This window comes from Oncorhynchus gorbuscha, linkage group LG10, assembly GCF_021184085.1.
Source record: "Oncorhynchus gorbuscha isolate QuinsamMale2020 ecotype Even-year linkage group LG10, OgorEven_v1.0, whole genome shotgun sequence".
Taxonomy (NCBI): Eukaryota; Metazoa; Chordata; class Actinopteri; order Salmoniformes; family Salmonidae; genus Oncorhynchus; species Oncorhynchus gorbuscha.
In genome coordinates, this window is record NC_060182.1 from 60633054 (window position 1) to 60650865 (window position 17812).

Consider the following 17812-nt stretch of genomic DNA (forward strand, 5'->3'; position numbering starts at 1 on the left):
GTACTGAGGTGCCGTTCCCCTCACAGCTCCGTAGGCAAGCACCATGGTCTTGTACTTTGCTGCTCTTTTGCACACCAGTATCTCTACCTGCACATGACCATTTGATCATTAATCACTCCAGTGTTAATCTGCTAAATTGTAATTATTCGCCTACCTCCTCATGCCTTTTGCACACAATATAGATTATTTTTTCTCTTTTTTTCTACTGTGTTATTGACTTGTTTACTCCATGTGTAACTTTGTGTTGTCTGTTCACACTGCTATGCTTTATCTTGGCCAGGTCGCAGTTGTAAATGACAACTTGTTCTCAACTAGCCTACCTAGTTAAATAAAGGTGAATTAAAATAAAAATGGAGGTGTGTGGCAACCAATGAGAGGAGGGCTCCCCTCCAGGTAGGAAGGGAGTCATTTATTTTTTTACTCTCAGTGATGCTTTGTGAATCTATAAAATACCATTCAATAATGTCCCAGTATCTTTGATGAGCACACTAATTACAAGGGTAATAGGGATATTCAGCTCTTACCCTACGAGGTCCGGAGCCTGCTGGTGTTCTGTTATAGCCGATAATTAATTGCACATACCTGGTGTCCCAGGTCTAAATCAGTCCCTGATTAGAGGGCAACAATGAAAAAGTGGAGCTGGCTGCGAGGTCCAGAGTAGAGTTTGAGGGGTCTACACTTTGATGGCTCAGCCTATGTCCCAGATTCAGACATGGCTTGAATGAGAAATGACTTTCTGTAAATAAGAGACAGGATAGACACCAGAAGATGGAATGTGTGTTTCTTTATTTCTCCCAAGTCAATCAGAATAAACCAACCCACGTGGCTATGAGCCAGCCTTACTCCATGTACTGTGATACACCCAACACCCAATCTCCAATCCAAGTCCTCCAATCCATCTGGAAGTACACTACATGGACACCTGCTCGTCCAACATCTCATTCCAAAATCATTGGCATTAATATGGAGTTGGTCCCGCCTTTGCCGCTATAACAGCCTCCACTCTTCTGGGAAGGCTTTCTACCAGATGTTGGAACATTGCGCCAGAGTCCAATGGATGCAAGCTTTACATTACTCCAAACCCATTTTATGAAGCTCACAAACAGTTATTATGCTGACGTTGCTTCCAAAGGCAGTTTGGAACAAAGGACACAATTTTTACGCGCATCAGCACTAGGCGGTCCCGTTCTATGAGCTTTTGTGGCCTACCACTTTGCGGCTGAGCCATTGTTGCTCCAAGACATTTCCACTTCACAATAACAGCCCTTAACAGTTGATTGGAGCAGCTCTTGCAGGGCAGAAGTTGACAAACTGACTTGTTAAAAACTGACTTGTTAGACAGGTGGCAACCTATGACGGTGCCACGTTGAAAGTCACAGATCTTCAAGGCCAATGTTTGTCTATGGAGATTTCTTGGCTGCGTGCTAGATTTTATACACCTGTCAGCAACGGATGTGGCTGAAATGGCCAAATCCACTAATTTGAAGGGGTGTCCACATACATATAGTTTAAGGTCTCCCAGAGCCTACAGGTCTCCTGAACAGCCCAGCTAGTTCCTGAGACAACAATGTCAGATGGCCAGAGCAACGCACACACAAGTATGTTCCGCAAGCATGCACACTCCCTCATAACATACGTGTCTGGGACAAGCAGGCGCAGACAGGCAGGAACGCACACACAAGCTTGCAGATCAGCCACTCAGAGGGGTGGACACTTGAAGTGGCATGGTGTTAGGTCCCTATAGAGGGCAGCAGAGAAACCCTGTCAAGCTATACAGGCGTCATCTACATCTCATTAGTACAGTGGCTTCCTCTCATCTGAGCTCATATGAAGATTTGAGATATGTGCAGGTTGGTGCTAATTAAATACAGGAAACAGGGAGAGAAAGCCACAGACTGTTGGGATGCACCCAATCTCCCTTCACAGCAGATGAGATCACGGGCCGTTCTCCATAGAAAAGTACATTTAAAATGACAAACGTGTGTCTGATATTATTTCTCAGTCACTTTTAGCCAAAGCGCCTTACAGTTAACACATTCAGTGTGCGTGGCCCGTGCAGGAGTCATTCAAACAACCGGAGGGCCTAATGTGTTTCTGCGTGTGACGCAATGATATGATACAGAGTGAGGTCATCATGGGAAGAATACATGCTCATGTAAAGGGTCAAATAGTTTCACATTACAGACATAAGAGAAGCACTCCCTGTTGTCAATCATTAAATCAGGGCGAAGACAACATTACAGCGCATTGTATGTACAGGCCAGATTGAGTTTAGCATCAAGCAACAATATGTATATACATTAAAAACCCATTTTTTAAAACAAATTATAGACTGTGTTTACACAGGAAGCCCAATTCTGATATTTTGGCCAATGAGCTGATCGAATTGGTCAAAAGATCAATTAGTGAACAAATATACAAATTGGGCTGCCTGTATGAACGCAGACCTAGACATACGAGTTCAGTCTCATATGCCTCCAGCATTAAATCTGGTTTACATGAAACCCCCCCCAAAAAAAATAACGTCACAGATATCAAACTAAAGCTTTCCCTTGTGGAAAAAAATAATCAAAACATTAGGACACAGGGACAGAACGTCTGAAATAGTGGGACTGATGGAATGTTGGGTTTTTGTGTTGGAGAGAATGGGATGAATAACTATGATAACAGCTCCAAGGCAGATATGGATCTATGTAAGAGACTACAGGGAAAATAGCGGATATGTGATGCGTGTCTGGACCGTTGCACGACCGACCGACACACACATGGTTGAGGAAAACCCCACAGCAAGGGTTTATTAACGAGGAACTAAACAGAACAGGGAGGGACCCATTTGAATGTGTCCAATAAATGTTTTCTTTTTGTTTCTGGTTGAGGAAATACTATATATCCCAGGGGGGTTTATGGGTAGTATTATTAGATGTGTTCAATCTTCTGACGGAATGAGAGAACGAGCTGCCTGTCTTGACACGGTCTGTCTGACAGGAAGTATAGAAGTCTGGAGTGTGTGAGTCTCACCCGGGTCATACTGCTCAGAGAGGACAGGAGAGAAATGAGCTCAGGAGGAGAGCGGGGAGAGGAGATAAAAGGAGCGAGAGAGAGAAGGGGAGCAGGCTCGGCCCTGCCACAGACACACTGGACCCTGTGTTAGCATTGCACCGGCAACACAACATGAAACAATCAAAACCCAAAAAATCAACACACCTAAAAACAGAATGCCTAAAGTCTTCACATGTTATGGGAAGGGTTGTCGGTCTTTCTGTCCGTTTGGTTTACTGACTTAAAACACACGTGGAATTTATTCAAGGAGTCTGTGGAGCTCCAGAGAGCTAGCCAGCTATCATAGCTCTCTGTGTTACCCTTTGGCGCGTTAGCCCAGCGGGTTAGGGGGCCAATCCTAGTGGAGAGCTACGAGGTGTGCTGGCTTTTGCTCTGGACCTACCTATCAGATACTCATGAGAATCTTGTATAGTTGAATTCAGTGTGTTAGAATAGGGCTGGAGCAGAGTTGGCCGCCCCTGTTAAGCTAAAGCTTCGTCAGAGTTAGCCGTTCGTCGCTATCAATGGCTCAGATCTGCAGCACCAGTCCTGCGGCAGAGATGTTGTCCCCTCCCCCGGCCGTCTGGTAAACCTCGGTGCACACCAGGACAGGCGCCACACAGATCTCATAGTCCTCCTCGTCCCAGCAGCTGACGGGCCTGGTCTCCTCTAGAGGGATCCGCTGGCTGCCCTCCTTACTACTCACTGAGAACGACTCGTCCATGATGAGGCGCGCCTTGCTGGGGTCGATGTCCGGCGAGCCACACACGTGGCGGTTGGCGGTGAGCGAAGCCTTGGCCACAGCAGACATGGTGTTCTTCCACTGGGAGCCGCGCGTCACGATCATGGCCTGGAACGCCAGGGTGTGTACGTGGAGCCGGGTCAGCGGCCGGCCTTTGGCACTAGTGGCGTAAGCGCCCATGTCGCTATCCTCATTAGCGTCGCGGTAGCGCTGGTTGACCAGGCGGTAGAGCGCTCTCATCTGGTCGAGGACGGTAGCAACGCGAGGGTTAGGGTCAGAGAGCACGGTGATGTTAGAGCCCCTCAGAAGGCTGAGCAAGTTGGGCAGCTCCTGCTCGTTCATCCCCAGAGAGTCAGCGTGGGGCAGGACCAGACGCAGCAGGTCCCCCATTAGACCCTCATCCACGAAGCTGGCCATCTCAAAATGGACACCCGTACGAGGGGAGGAGGATGAGAGGAGACTGCCCAGCCGAGAGAGCAGTGCTTCCCGCTCACCTGGAGAGAGAGAGATGCTGTTAGAGGGGGAGAGAACTTATCCAAAGTAGTCAAACCAGTCTGACAGCACAAAGGCATGTTCCTGGCCAAAGAAAACACAGCATTGGATACATCCCCACACCCTCCCTATACACACACACATGTGCTTCCTATGCCTGCTGAGTTCTAGAGGCCTGTGTGACTGAGGCAGCAGAGTTACTGAATAGAGGCAGGCAGGGTTAATCCACTTGAATACCAACAGTCTGCACTTCAATGGGAACCAACCCTGCCTTCCCCTCCGCTCTCTCTTATCCTTCCCTCCGCTACTCTCTCCCTCACAGCAACACAGACCACTATAATACCAACAGTCTGTCACTCAATGGGAACCAGCTCTGCTCTGAAAACACCTCCCAATTGGGGAACAAGCTGGCGAACAGGGTGGCAGAGTATCCTCTCACCCCGTTGGAAGGGGAAGCTGTCCATCATCTGGAGCCCGCCCACCACCAGCAGGTCAGGGTGGAAGTCCTGTAGCTTCACCTCAAAGTCCTGAAGCGACGCCAGATACGGGTTATGGTCATCACTGTGGACTATGTACCTGGACACACACAGGTTAGTGACACAGGGCAAGGGTTATAATGGACTACATCATAGGTTCACAGGTACACGCGCGCACACACACACACACATACACACAAAGTGAAGGTCCTGATATGCAAACACACCATGAATAATCTAACTCTGTTCATCTCACACCCTCTAGTATTAACACACACCTGTTGGCTCTGCGGGCGGTGTACTGGCCCCAGGTGGCTCCTGATGGGTACTCCAGGATCAGATGGATATCAGGCTCCTCCACCACATTACCTGCAACTGGAGAGACAGAGGGGGAGGGAGGTGGGTGGGGGATGGCATCAAGGAGGGAGGTGTTACGCATGTACTGTGTGTGTGTGTGTGTGTGTGTGTGTGTACCTGTGATGTGCTGGGACAGTATGTCAGCGAAGTCAGGGCTGAAGCTCCCCCCTAGCAACACGTCGCAGCCCTCGGTTGCCATGCGACCAGCCATCACCGGGGCGTTGCCACCTATGGCCCAGCGGTTGTCGGGCAACTCACGGGATGCCTCGACCAGCTGACTGAACAAGGTGTCATTTATCACAAACCGCCTGAGAGGAGAGAGAGGGGGGTTGAAGGGGTACCAGAAAAAGGAGGGAGGGTTAGAATGTAGAAACTTCACAGCTTTTAAAGAGTTACACAACCAAGCCCAGGAAAACGTTTTAGAAGCGTGTGTGTTAGTGCTGAGAGATTAGTGATTTTTAAGGTCATAAATATATGGTGTAGGGTAGGTTCCATAAGGATAGGTCCTGCGTGGAGGTTTTCCACTGCGAGAACCAGGTAAATATGGTGTAGGGTAGGTTCTAGAGGTCGACCAATTATGATTTTCCGATACCGATTATTGGGAGGACCAAAAAAAAGCTGATACCGATTAAAAAACGGGAGATTTTTAAATTCATGCATTTGTAGTAATGACAATTACAACATGAACTTTACTGAATGAACACTTATTTTAACTTAATATAATACATAAATAAAATCAATTTAGTCTCAAATAAATAATGAAACATGTTCAATTTGGTTTAAATAATACAAAAACAGTGTTTGAGAAGAAAGTAAAAGTGCAATATGTGCCATGAAAAAAAGCTAATGTTTAAGTTCCTTCCAGAACATGAAAGCTGGTGGTTCCTTTTAACATGAGTCTTCAATATTCCCAGGTAAGAAGGTTTAGGTTCTAGTTATTATAGGACTATTTCTCTCTATACCATTTGTATTTCATTAACCTTCGACTATTGGAGGTTCTTATAGGCACTTTAGTATTACCAGTGTAACAGTATAGCTTCTGTCCCTCTCCTCGACCCTACCTGGGCTCAAACCAGGAACACATCGACAACAGCCACCCTCGAAGCATCATTACCCATTGCTCCACAAAAGCCTCAGCCCTTGCAGAGCAAGGGGAACAACTACTTCAAGGTCTCGGATCGTCACCGATTGAAACGCTATTAGCGCACACTCCACTAACTAGCTAGCCATTTCACGTCGGTTCCACGAGCCTAATCTCGGGAGTTGATAGGCTTGAAGTCAAACAGCTCAATGCTTGAAGCACAGCGAAGAGCTGCTGGCAAACGCAGGAAAGTGCTGTTTGAATGAATGCTTACGAGCCTGCTGCTGCCTACCACCGCTCAGTCAGACTGCTCTTATCAAATCATAGACTTAATTATAACATAACAACACACAGAAATACGAGCCTTATATCATTAATATGGTCAAATCCGGAAACTCATTTAGAAAACAAAATGTTTATTCTTTCAGTGAAATACGGAACCATTCCGTATTTTATCTAATGGGTGGCATCCATAAGTCTAGATATTGCTGTTACATTGCACAACCTTCAATGTTATGTCATAATTACGTAAAAGTCTGGCAAATTAGTTCGCAATGAGCCAGGCGGCCCAAACTGTTGCATATACCCTGACTTTGCGTGCACGGAACGCAAGAGAAGTGACAATTTTCCTAGTTTAATATTGTAAGTCGCTCTGGATAAGAGCGTCTGCTAAATGACGTAAATGTAAATATTGCCTGTGAGCCTGGATTAAAAAATATACTTCTGTGTATCGATTTTAAGAAAGGCATTGATGTTTATGTTTAGGTACACATTGGTGCAACGACAGTGCTTTTTTCACGAATGCGCTTGTTAAATCACCCGTTTGGCGAAGTAGGCTATGATTCAATGATAAATTAACAGGCACCGCATCGATTATATGCAACGCAGGACAAGCTAGATAAACTAGTGATATTATCAACCATGTGTAGTTAACTAGTGATTATGTTAAGATTGATTGATTGTTGTTTATAAGATATGTTTAATGCTAGCTAGCACCTTGCCTTGGCTCCTTGCTGCACTCGCATAACAGGTAGTCAGCCTGCCACGCAGTCTCCTCGTGGAGTGCAATGTATTCGGCCATGAATGTGTCCAAAAATGCAGATTACCGATTGTTATGAAAACATTTAAATCGGCCCTAATTAAAATCGGCCATTCCGGTTAAAGCCACATGCATGGTTAAAAGAAAAGCAATAAGATATTCGAACACTGTTTGCGTTACGTTGCTCAGCAGTAGCGCCAAGGAGAAAGGTTGGTTTATGCCCTATGGGGAGAGGGAACCATACCATTATGTGGAAATAGGAAGACAAGTGTGAATAATGTTGGTAATGTGTGTTATCAAAAACAGTGATATTTGAGGCATAACACTGGAATAAGACCTTAGGTGATCAGTATTCTCCAGTAATACATTTGCAGACACTACAGCATAGATTCTAATACAAGGTATTAAGTGCCATTACCATTCCCCGGGGGAGTGGGTAGCGCTACCTTGGAAAATAGTTAATAGAAATTGTATATTAGAGACGGGAGTGAAGAAATATTAACACCCTGGACACCGTCGGGAGAGGTTTCAGAAGAATAATTATTGAAATGGCGACAGACTGCCCCAAATATGGGAAACATTTTGCAAACTGGATAAAAATTGGGCAACATTTCCCTACTAACGGAAAATTCTAATCAAATAAAGAACTCACAATGACATCATTGAGAAATCGCAAGCTCAATATCCAAGTTACCGTTGCCGTTTTAATCAACAGAAGAGTATAGAAATATAACTCCGCTCACTTTGCAGACGTGTGAGGGGTTAATACGGCCACAGTGAAAGTCACGAACAGTGGTTTCAATGGCCAAGGTAAGACAAAGGAAAGTGGAGAAAAAAAACTAAAGCGTAGGGTGATCGATGTGGGATTAAAACAGGAAGCTATCGGGCATTGGAAGAAAGAGTGTAAGGTGGTCCTGGAACCTGCTGCAGTCGGAGGAAATGCTGCTATACAAGTGTTTGCAACAAATCCTCGAGAGCAGCGAGACAGGAACATTTTCCATAGCCTCCGTTCGATCAACAGTGGTTCAAAGATAACTTTTTAATAGATGGCAGGGATTAAATATCCCGGATTCCTTATGATGAGAAATTGGCTAAATTTGCCACAGGGAAAAGTATTTTGGGTTGAAGAATCTTAGGTGAAATGCCAGGGGGATGGATTCTAAAGACGTAACAAATTATAATTATCTGGCCAAACACTCCTCGCAAACTCAGAAAACCTTGGGAGGTTTTTAATCTCATGAGACATTATGTAATTTTATTCTGAAATAGATTTGACATTTTATGTCGTCTTATTCTGAAATAGATTTCTAGAATGGACGAAAGGGTGGAGGGGACACGAGGAATTAGCACAGGGGTTTACCAAACCTAAAATTAACTTTACATTTTTTTATAGTTCATGAACATGGTGGTGTAGTGGTTATGTAGAATCATGGGGAAGAGAGACCTGTGAATCGTTAAGACTCGGGGGCGAGAATGTCACCATGTCTAGTACGTGCTAAATAAACGATGGGGTGTAATAAAACAAACATTTAATGATTGGCGTGAGGACAGTGGTTCCCAGATAGCGCCTGTTTATGACCTACGGTTTACCACACACCCCAGCACGCTCACATAACTTACCAGTTATGAATATGCGTTAGTGGTGTTGATACTGGGAGATTTATTTTGCGGTGTCTTTTCAATTTGGTATGCAGAACTATGGAAATGTTAGAAATGTTTTTAAAAGGATTTTGGAAGGACAGGGAAAGAAAAGGGAGATGAAATATTTGAAAGTCACCTGACTTTCTGGTGAGTCCAGATCAATATCACTAGAAATGGAATTTAATTATAAAAATGAATGAGAAACAGTCTCTATTCTATTTTAACATTACTTTATGGGATATAATTATTTCCTTATGGAGTTTAATAAGAGTTGTAATTCTAAGTTGATTGGTTATTCAAGTTGGTTTATTTTTGATTTAGCAATGTGAATCATGTGTTCAAAGGGGGGAAACTACCAGTTCCCTGGGACCCTGGTCTTTGGGTAAATACACAAATGTATTTTGTTCAGTCTGCATAGAGAAGGAAAAATGTTGACAGTTACTCCAAATGGATTGTGATGTCTTTGTTTTGATACAAATTTCACCAGATTGGGTCTGCTGGATTGTTGGGATTCCCCATGGGCTAGGGTGCCAACTCCCTGATCTGGTAACTCTTCCGAGAGGTCGCCAGAAAAATAAGGGAGTATGAACTCATTTAGAAAACGGTTTCAACAGTAACAGTATGTTGTTATGCTTTGATATTTGTCAGAGATAATGTTAAGAAAATGTGGAATGTAACAATTTGTCATAGTCAATGCTTTTCTGGATTTCCTGAATCAGAATTACTTGAACTAAACTGTTGTTTACATTTACATTTACATTAAAGTCATTTAGCAGACGCTCTTATCCAGAGCGACTTACAAATTGGTGCATTCACCTTATGACATCTGTTCTGATCTGTCCTCTCTTGAGGTTATCATGGAAGGTGACGTCAGATCGTGTCTTAATGCATGGTAGGAGTGAGGTATCACTTAATGCAAGGTAGGTTTTGAGATTCACACAAACCCTGTGTGAACCTCAAAACCCTCCTTAACCGGCTGGACAGAGCAACAAAAGGCGCTCAATGCAACAGTGACTTAACACTCCAATCAGAGTCCGAGCCATTAATCTGGGTACGGGCGGCAGGGGTGCGCCATGAGTCCTGAGACAGCGCATGTGGAGTGAGCATGGAGAGAGATCCCATTCAAACTTCTTTCATGCTCTTGGTGTACTGGTGGGAGAAATGGACGAGAGAATGGTGGTAGCTCAGGTGAGAGACGTGTGTACTTATTTGGATATTGAAAAATCGGGACATTACCAAGGGCCATCAAATGTGACAGGCAAGAGTTACATGTGCTGTTGGGAAGATGAACTGTAACGCTATCTGAAGAAGACACGCTAGAATGATAAGCGCCGGGAGAAAGGTGGGGGGGGGGCGTCAACCATGCCCGTTATTGTTTAATTGGGGTATCAGATTTACGGAGGAAGATCTAACAAAATGTATCACAGTTTGAGTTCCTTTTCAAATAAAAAATGTTTTAATTAAATGCATTATGAAATATGACCTTAATTATTTTATAACTTTTTAATTGAAATTCCAAAGCCAAATACTGAGAATATGCAATTGTCTCCAACACCATAAAACCATCAATAAGAGCACACATGATGGTAGAGACTAATTATTGTGTGCTTATCACATTATTTACTAAAATATTTATTTGTGTATATTGATCTGGTCTGTAAGGAACGCATATCTGTGTGTCTGTGTCTGTGTGTCTGTGTGTCTGTGTGTCTGTGTGTCTGTGTGTCTGTGTGTCTGTGTGTCTGTGTGTCTGTGTGTCTGTGTGTCTGTGTGTCTGTGTGTCTGTGTGTCTGTGTGTCTGTGTGTCTGTGTGTAACCAAATGCCTTTGTAAAGGATCACAGACTTTGTCCTTTAGTTGTTCATTACCACTGTGCACTAGAAATGTCACAAGACACACACACATACACACACACACAAGGGGACTTGGCCACTTACTCGGAGGCGGCTCCCGGGGCAAAGAAGTAAGCGAAGCTCTGTGCCAGCTGATCAGCGTTCTCTATGTAGTTATGGTGGAGAGGCTGGCCTGTGGGCGGCAGGCCAATCTTATTCAGCAATGTCACCCCATCCACGATGACGTCAACACAACCCCCTAAACCTGGAGGAAGAGAGAGAAACGGTGAGAACAGTATTTAACTCTACACAATCACAAAGCAACCTCCGAATCTCAGAGACAGAGACACAGAGACAGAGAGAGAACATCATTTGATGCCCCCAGCACAGCCACCAATCACCCCCCCCCCATTACTTCCACTGCCCCACCTGCCTACCCCAACATTCATACAGAGTAAGAGGTAACACTCCCAGTACTCTGACAGATGTACTAAGTGGCAGAGGGGAGTGAGATACTGTTGAAGTTGGAAGTGTACATACACCTTAGCCAAATACATTTCAACTCAGTTTTTCACAATTCCTGTAATTTAATCAGATTAAAATTCCCTGTTTTAGGTCATTTAGGATCACCAATTTATTTTAAGAATGTGAAATATCAGAATAATAGTAGAGAGAATGATTTATTTAATATTTTAATTATTTCATCATGGGTCAGAAGTTCACATGCACTCAATTAGTATTTGGTAGCATTGCCTTTAAATTGTTTAACTTGTGTCAAACTTTTTGGGTAGCCTTCCACAAACTTCCCACAATAAGTTGGGTGAATTTTGGCCCATTCCTCCTGACAGTGCTGGTGTAACTGAGTCAGGTTTGTAGGAATCCTTGCTCGCACACGCTTTTCAGTTCTGCCCACAACTTTCTATAGGATTGAGGTCAAGGCTTTGTGATGGCCACTCCAGTACCTCGACTTTGTTGTCCTTAAGCCATTTTGCCACAATTGTTGCTTCAATATAGCCACAATTTTCCTCCTCATGATACCATCTATTAAGTGCACCTGTCCTTCCTGCAGCAAAGCACCCCCACAACATGATGCTGCCACCCCCGTGCTTCACGGTTGGGATGGTGTTCTTCAGCTTGCAAGCCTCCCCGTTTTTCCTGCAAACATAACGATGGTCATTATGGCCAAACAGTTATATTTTTACATCATCAGACCAGAGGACATTTCTCCAAAAAGTACCATCTTTGTCTCCATGCGCAAATACAAACCATAGTCTGTCTTTATGGCGGTTTTGAAGCAGTGGCTTCTTCCTTGCTGAGCGGCCTTTCAGGTTATGTCGATATAGAACTCGTTTTACTGTGGATATAGATACTTTTGCACCTGTTTCCTCCAGCATCTTCACAGGGTCCTTTGCTGTTTTTCTGGGATTGATTTGCATTTTTTGCACCTCAAGTATGTTAATCTCAAGGAGACAGAATGCTTCACCTTACTGAGCGGTATGACGGCTGCGTGGTCCCATGGTGTTTATACTTGTGTAGTATTGTTTGTACAGATGAACGTTGTACCTTCAGGCGTTTGGAAATTGCTCCCAAGGATGAACCAGACTTGTGGAGGTCTACAAAAAAAAGTTAGGTCTTGGCTGATTTATTTTGATTGTCCCATGATGTCAAGCAAAGAGGCACTGAGTTTGAAGATAAGCCTTGAAATACATCCACAGAAACACCACCAATTGACTCAAATGATGTCAATGTGCCTATCAGAAGCTTTTGTAGCCATGACAATTTCTGGAATTTTCCAAGCTGTTTAAAAGGCACAGTGCATGTAAACTTCTGACCGACTGGAGTTGTAATACAGTGAATTATAAGTGAAATAGCGGACAGCGGAGTCAATCACCACCTTCCGGAGACACCTGAAACCCCACCTCTTTAAGGAATACCTAGGATAGGATAAAGTAATCCTTCTCACCCCCCCCCTTCCCCCCTTAAAAGATTTAGATGCACTATTGTAAAGTGGCTGTTCCACTGGATGTCATAAGGTGAATGCACCAATTTGTAAGTCGCTCTGGATAAGAGCGTCTGCTAAATGACTTAAATGTAATGTTAAATGTAAATAATCTGTCTGTAAACAATTGTTGGAAAAATGACTTGTGTCATGCACAAAGTAGATGTCCTAACCGACTATCCAAAACTATAGTTTGTTAACAAGAAATTTGTGGAGTGGTTGAAAAACGAGTTTTAATGACTCCAATCTAAGTGTATGTAAAGTTCCGACTTCAAATGTACTACAGTACTCTGTGCTTCGTAAATATGCTACCATAAATCAAGGTGCATGCTAAATCCATTCAGAAATGTGTCAACACACAATGACAGCAAAGTCACTCACTTTACCTCGGTGCCAAACCGAACCATGTACCTAACGACACTCTAAAAGGTTTGGGAAACAATATTTTTCTGTGGGTACATTCTGGCTTGTATGGAACATGTACACAATTTTGCTGGCATTAGTTTCAGGGTGTATTACAGCCTAAATAATCAGACCAAGTAATTTGCATTGATTTATTGGCTCATTAGCTAGCAAGCTAATGAGATACATCAACCACAATTGTAAATATGTTTAAATGGTTTTATAAAAAGCTGCTGGTGCTTGCTTGGCCAGATGGTTTTCATGCAATCCAAAACCCCATAAAAAGGCAAAAACCACCTGCGTCTTTCCTAGTATGCGGTGCCTTTTCCGTCCCCAGGAAATATCACTTATTTAGTGTAAGATTCCAAAAGGCTTTCAATAAGGGCAGGTGTCCTTTACCTTAACACAAAAATATCAATCTTGAAATGGAATTTTATGCATTTTGAATTGGGATGTGACAAATGTAAAAATAAAAAAAATACATCTTAAAAGTTTAAACTGCCATTTTTTTATATTTTAAAATCGTTTTTTAATCATAAAAGTACGTGTTTCACAATTCAGATATGGTCCTGCATATGACCACTAAGGAGGCGCAGTCCTGACAACCTAACCAGACAGTGTTTACCTTACTGCTGTCCCCACCCACTCAGCAGCAATGGTATTAATGCCGTTTAATTTTTTTTTTTAAATTCAGTAGATGTTTGCGTTTTCGCTATGTCCCCTGGGGGTCATTCATCAACTTCCACCAGAAATAGAAGCCATAAACATAGTTCAAATTCATCATATAATAACCATAGTTCAAGTCTCTCATCAATAACTTTTTTTAATGATTACTGTATTTATTATTATTTTATTTAAGATGTGCGTGTCACTAATATCACTTTCCACCCTGTTAGTTTGTTGTAATTCTCCTTTAAGAAAACAACCCTTCCTACAATAACACCACATTCAGTGTCGTCATTTATTTTGTGCAAAAACGGTGCAAAGTTCAATAAATATAAAACACGCAGTTGTATATTTTTCACGTTGTTAGTCTGTATTTCCCACTCATACATTTCCTCCCTGTTAGGTTAAATTAGAGGAAATTAACAAAAATGTCTAAATATATTTGATAGAGAAGTTAAAATAGTGTTCAAGTGTTCACCATTATGCTAACTCAATCAGTTTACTCACAGAGCTATTGCTAATTTACACCTGTAAGGTTCCTCCATTCACCGTGTTAGGATTATGCACCTAACCGTTTGGAAAATGTACCAACAAATGTTAAGTGGCCGAGTTTGACTAATATATTTTTCTGAAAGTCTAACGTCCTTTCTCTGGTAGAATACAACAAAAATACAAATATATATTATCCAAAAGACACTGGTGTGTAGGGATGACCCTCCTGTCTGCGCATCAAAGTAAGGACTAAGGTTAGCTGACGTTAGCTAGCTGATGCTAGGCTAGCTTGTCATATAGGATTCTCACCTATCGCCACCCTGGGTCTGGCGTTGTTCATCCCCACTTTGCTTTCAGCCCGCAGTAGGGAGGACAGCACCGTGTCAAGCCTGTTATCTAGTCCTGACTCCCCTGGAGATCGGAACCAGTACGCCAGCAGAACCATTGCGAGGGACGCTGCCGTCCCATACTTCTTGAATGAAAACCCGCTTCCTTGCTCCATGGCCAGTGGCTGTGGACTGGCCAGCGGTCCTCCAGGCAACAGCTACGACGAGTCTAGCAAACAAACTGGATTGACAAAACAAGTGTCCCTGGGGAGGCGGTTGTCTTGTTGGTTTCAAGCGTGAATACAGGGTCAGCCCCAGGAAGCTGCGGAGGGGGAGTGACAAGAAAGCGGAAGTAGCTGGCTAAGGCCACGTTTTGGTTAGTGCAATCTGAGAGCCTTGGGACGGCCCTACCCTAAACCCTAACCAAAGATGAACTAAACCTCTCATTGTTCTATCTAATGCCCTAACCATAACTATTTAAATGGACGTCCAAATGACCCCTGATAGTGACGATCCACTGATTATCCATTATACTGGGTTTCCACTAGTTATCAGGGCCAAAGGCAAAATTGGCCATAAAAATATAAATGCTTTTTGGTCTTAATTTAAGGTTAGCAGTGTTGTTAAGATTATGGTTTAAAATCCAATTTTAAAGAAACATTTAAGAAATAGGCGGATTTAGGACTTTTTGGCTGTGGTAACTACTGACGACCATTATATTGACCTGATGCTCTAGTGCCCTCAAACTCGGCTTGTTTTTATTGGTCATCTCTAATCAGGGACTGATTTAGTCCTGGCACACTAGATGAATGCAATTCATTATCAAGTAGAACAGAAAACCAGCAGCCTCCGCACCTCGCAGAGTTGAATAACCCTGCTCTAGTGGCTTCCCAGCCGAAACAGTTCAGAAGAGTTCGTGCATATATTATGACGACGTTTTGTGACGTTTTTGTTTGTTTTGCACCCAGGTAAGGTTTCTTTTTCGGCTGTTCGGGCACGAGCGGAGGAGAATAGTTGGGTCAGGTTTAGTTTTTTTCCCCTTCTGGTTATCTTGATCTCTGGCGCCCTCGTGAAGCATCAACCCGAAAGCGTAAAGCATCCTACAAGCTCAATGCACATAGTTGGTTTTATTAAAACACATGAGGTGTGTCTATATATGGAAAAATACACACACACAAAAAAAACATTTTGAGCACTCGATTGGTCGAAAGAACAGACTACTTTCGGTCGACCAATATTTTCTTTAGTCGGTGACAGCATCCCGCAAGCCCTCACCGTAACCCTCCCTATCACTACCTAGCTAAACTGCCAACAACCATTAGGCTACGTACAGAAGGGCTTTGCAGTGGCAATTTGGTGATAGCAGTCGCCTAGAATTTTCACTGTGCCAAGCCGCCACCTTTTCTACACAAGTCCCTAGTGGCAGCAATATAGCCCTACCGTAATGATGCGAAAACACCAGTCAGCTTTTATTCAATAGCTCCTTTCACGTAACTGCTGTGGATTCAGTGGCTTTTATCTGTCACTGTGGCCAAAGTCTTTCAAAATATAGCTAATATTTTTTTTCACAATTTGTTACTCAATCAAAATGTCTGTCTTTGCCCAGAGCAATCAATAGAAGTATACTTATTTTTATAAATGAGACATCAGAACACATACACTGACATTCACTGGCAGTGTGCATGGCCAGAGTCTTCTATTTGACCATTTATTTCCCTATTTCAATTGGTGCTTTTGTTGTAGAATACTGCATCTAACTTTTGGAATAAAATCAACTAGTTTAGAGTGGTCCTCCCATATAAATATAATATAGACTAGATTCTATTTCCATGGGTCCTCCCATTAGGACCAATGAAAGATAACCTTCTGCCAATCAAAAGCTAGTTCTTATATTGCTCTAACAAACCCTTAAAGATAATTTGACATACATTTTAAAGGTGTCACCTGTTTCAGCTATCCAGATTTGATTTGCACCTTCTGACAGTAACAATATTTATGCTAGAGATGCGCCTCTGGTATACACATACACTACTTGACCAAAAGTATGTGGACACCTGCTCGTAGAACATCTCATTCCAAACTGATGGGCATTAATATAGAGTTGGTCCACCTTTGCTGCCATAACAGCCTCCACTCTTCTGGGAAGCATTAGTGAGGTCAGGCACTGATTATGGGCGATTAGGCCTGGCTCGCAGTCAGTATTCCAATTAATCCCAAAGGCGATGGTGGGGTTGAGCTCAGGGCTCTGTGCAGGCCAGTCAAGTTTTTCCACACCGATCTCAACAAACCATTTCTGTATGGATCTCGCTTTGTGCACTGGGGGCTTTATCATGCTGAAACAGGAAAGGGCCATCTCTAAACTGTTGCCACAAAGTTGGAAGCACAGAATTGTCAAGAATGTCATTGTATGCTGTAGCGTTAAAATATTTCCCTTCACTGGAACTAAGAGGCCTAGCCAGAACCATGAAAAACAGCCCGAGACCATTATTCTTCCTCCACCAAACTTTACAGTTGACGCTATGCAGCTCCCAGCCAACAGTTCTTGTGCTGACGTTGCTTCCAGAGGCAGTTTGGAACTCGTAGTGGGTGTTGCAACCAAGGACAGATGATTTTTACATGCTACGCGCTTCAACACTCGGCGGTCCCGTTCTGTTTCCACTTCACAATAACAGCACTTACAGTTGACCGGGGCAGCTCTAGCGAGCTCTTCAGTAAGGCCATTATACTGTCAGTGTTTGTCAATGGAGATTGCATGGCTGTGTGCTCAATTTTATACACCTGTCAGCAACGGGTGTGACTGAAATAGCCGAATCCACTCATTTGAAGGGGTGTCCACATACCTTTGTATATATAGTGTAGCTACGGAAGGCTACATGGCAACATTGGCCTTAATTGGTTATTTTACAGTGATACATTCCAGAGAGATTTTTTCTCATTAAATTCACCCTGGTTATTCCTGACCTAAGTTATCACAGATATGGCCAGGCCTACTAACAGGTTTACACATAGCTGCGGGATGTAGGGGTGCTGAGGGTGCTGCAACACCCCCTGAAATTTTTAATAATTAAGAAATACAAAATATATAAATTATTCCTGAATTAGCAGAGAAAAATACTGCCTCTGTTCTTACACATAGCAAAACTGACCTTAGATCAGTGTCTTACTCCAAATATAGACAGAGTACGTGTGTCCAGAAGGAGGTGGGATTCACTATAAAGATAAGAAACAA

At 43.2% G+C, this 17812-nt stretch overlaps 1 protein-coding gene across 1 annotated transcript; it reads right to left on the minus strand.

Moving 5' to 3' along the window:
• Positions 1-769: 769 nt before the first annotated feature.
• Positions 770-14926, minus strand: LOC124046312 (ADP-dependent glucokinase-like). The gene is made up of 6 exons (XM_046366545.1): positions 14567-14926; positions 10804-10963; positions 5224-5414; positions 5028-5124; positions 4713-4849; positions 770-4275 (listed from the first exon to the last, which is right to left on the minus strand). Exons 1-6 carry the CDS (start codon positions 14757-14759, stop codon positions 3569-3571), a joined length of 1485 nt encoding a protein of 494 aa, XP_046222501.1. The 5' UTR covers positions 14760-14926; the 3' UTR covers positions 770-3568.
• Positions 14927-17812: the final 2886 nt, after the last annotated feature.

Excerpts from the sequence above, each read along its gene's own strand:
- LOC124046312 (XM_046366545.1), bottom strand. The coding sequence starts at position 14,759 with ATGGAGCAAGGAAGCGGGTTTTCATTCAAGAAGTATGGGACGGCAGCG. Across the intron at positions 10,964-14,566 it reads CAGACCCAGGGTGGCGATAG|GTTTAGGGGGTTGTGTTGAC; the intron begins GTGAGAATCCTA and ends CTCTTCCTCCAG. Across the intron at positions 4,276-4,712 it reads CAGCTTCCCCTTCCAACGGG|GTGAGCGGGAAGCACTGCTC; the intron begins GTGAGAGGATAC and ends CTCTCTCTCCAG.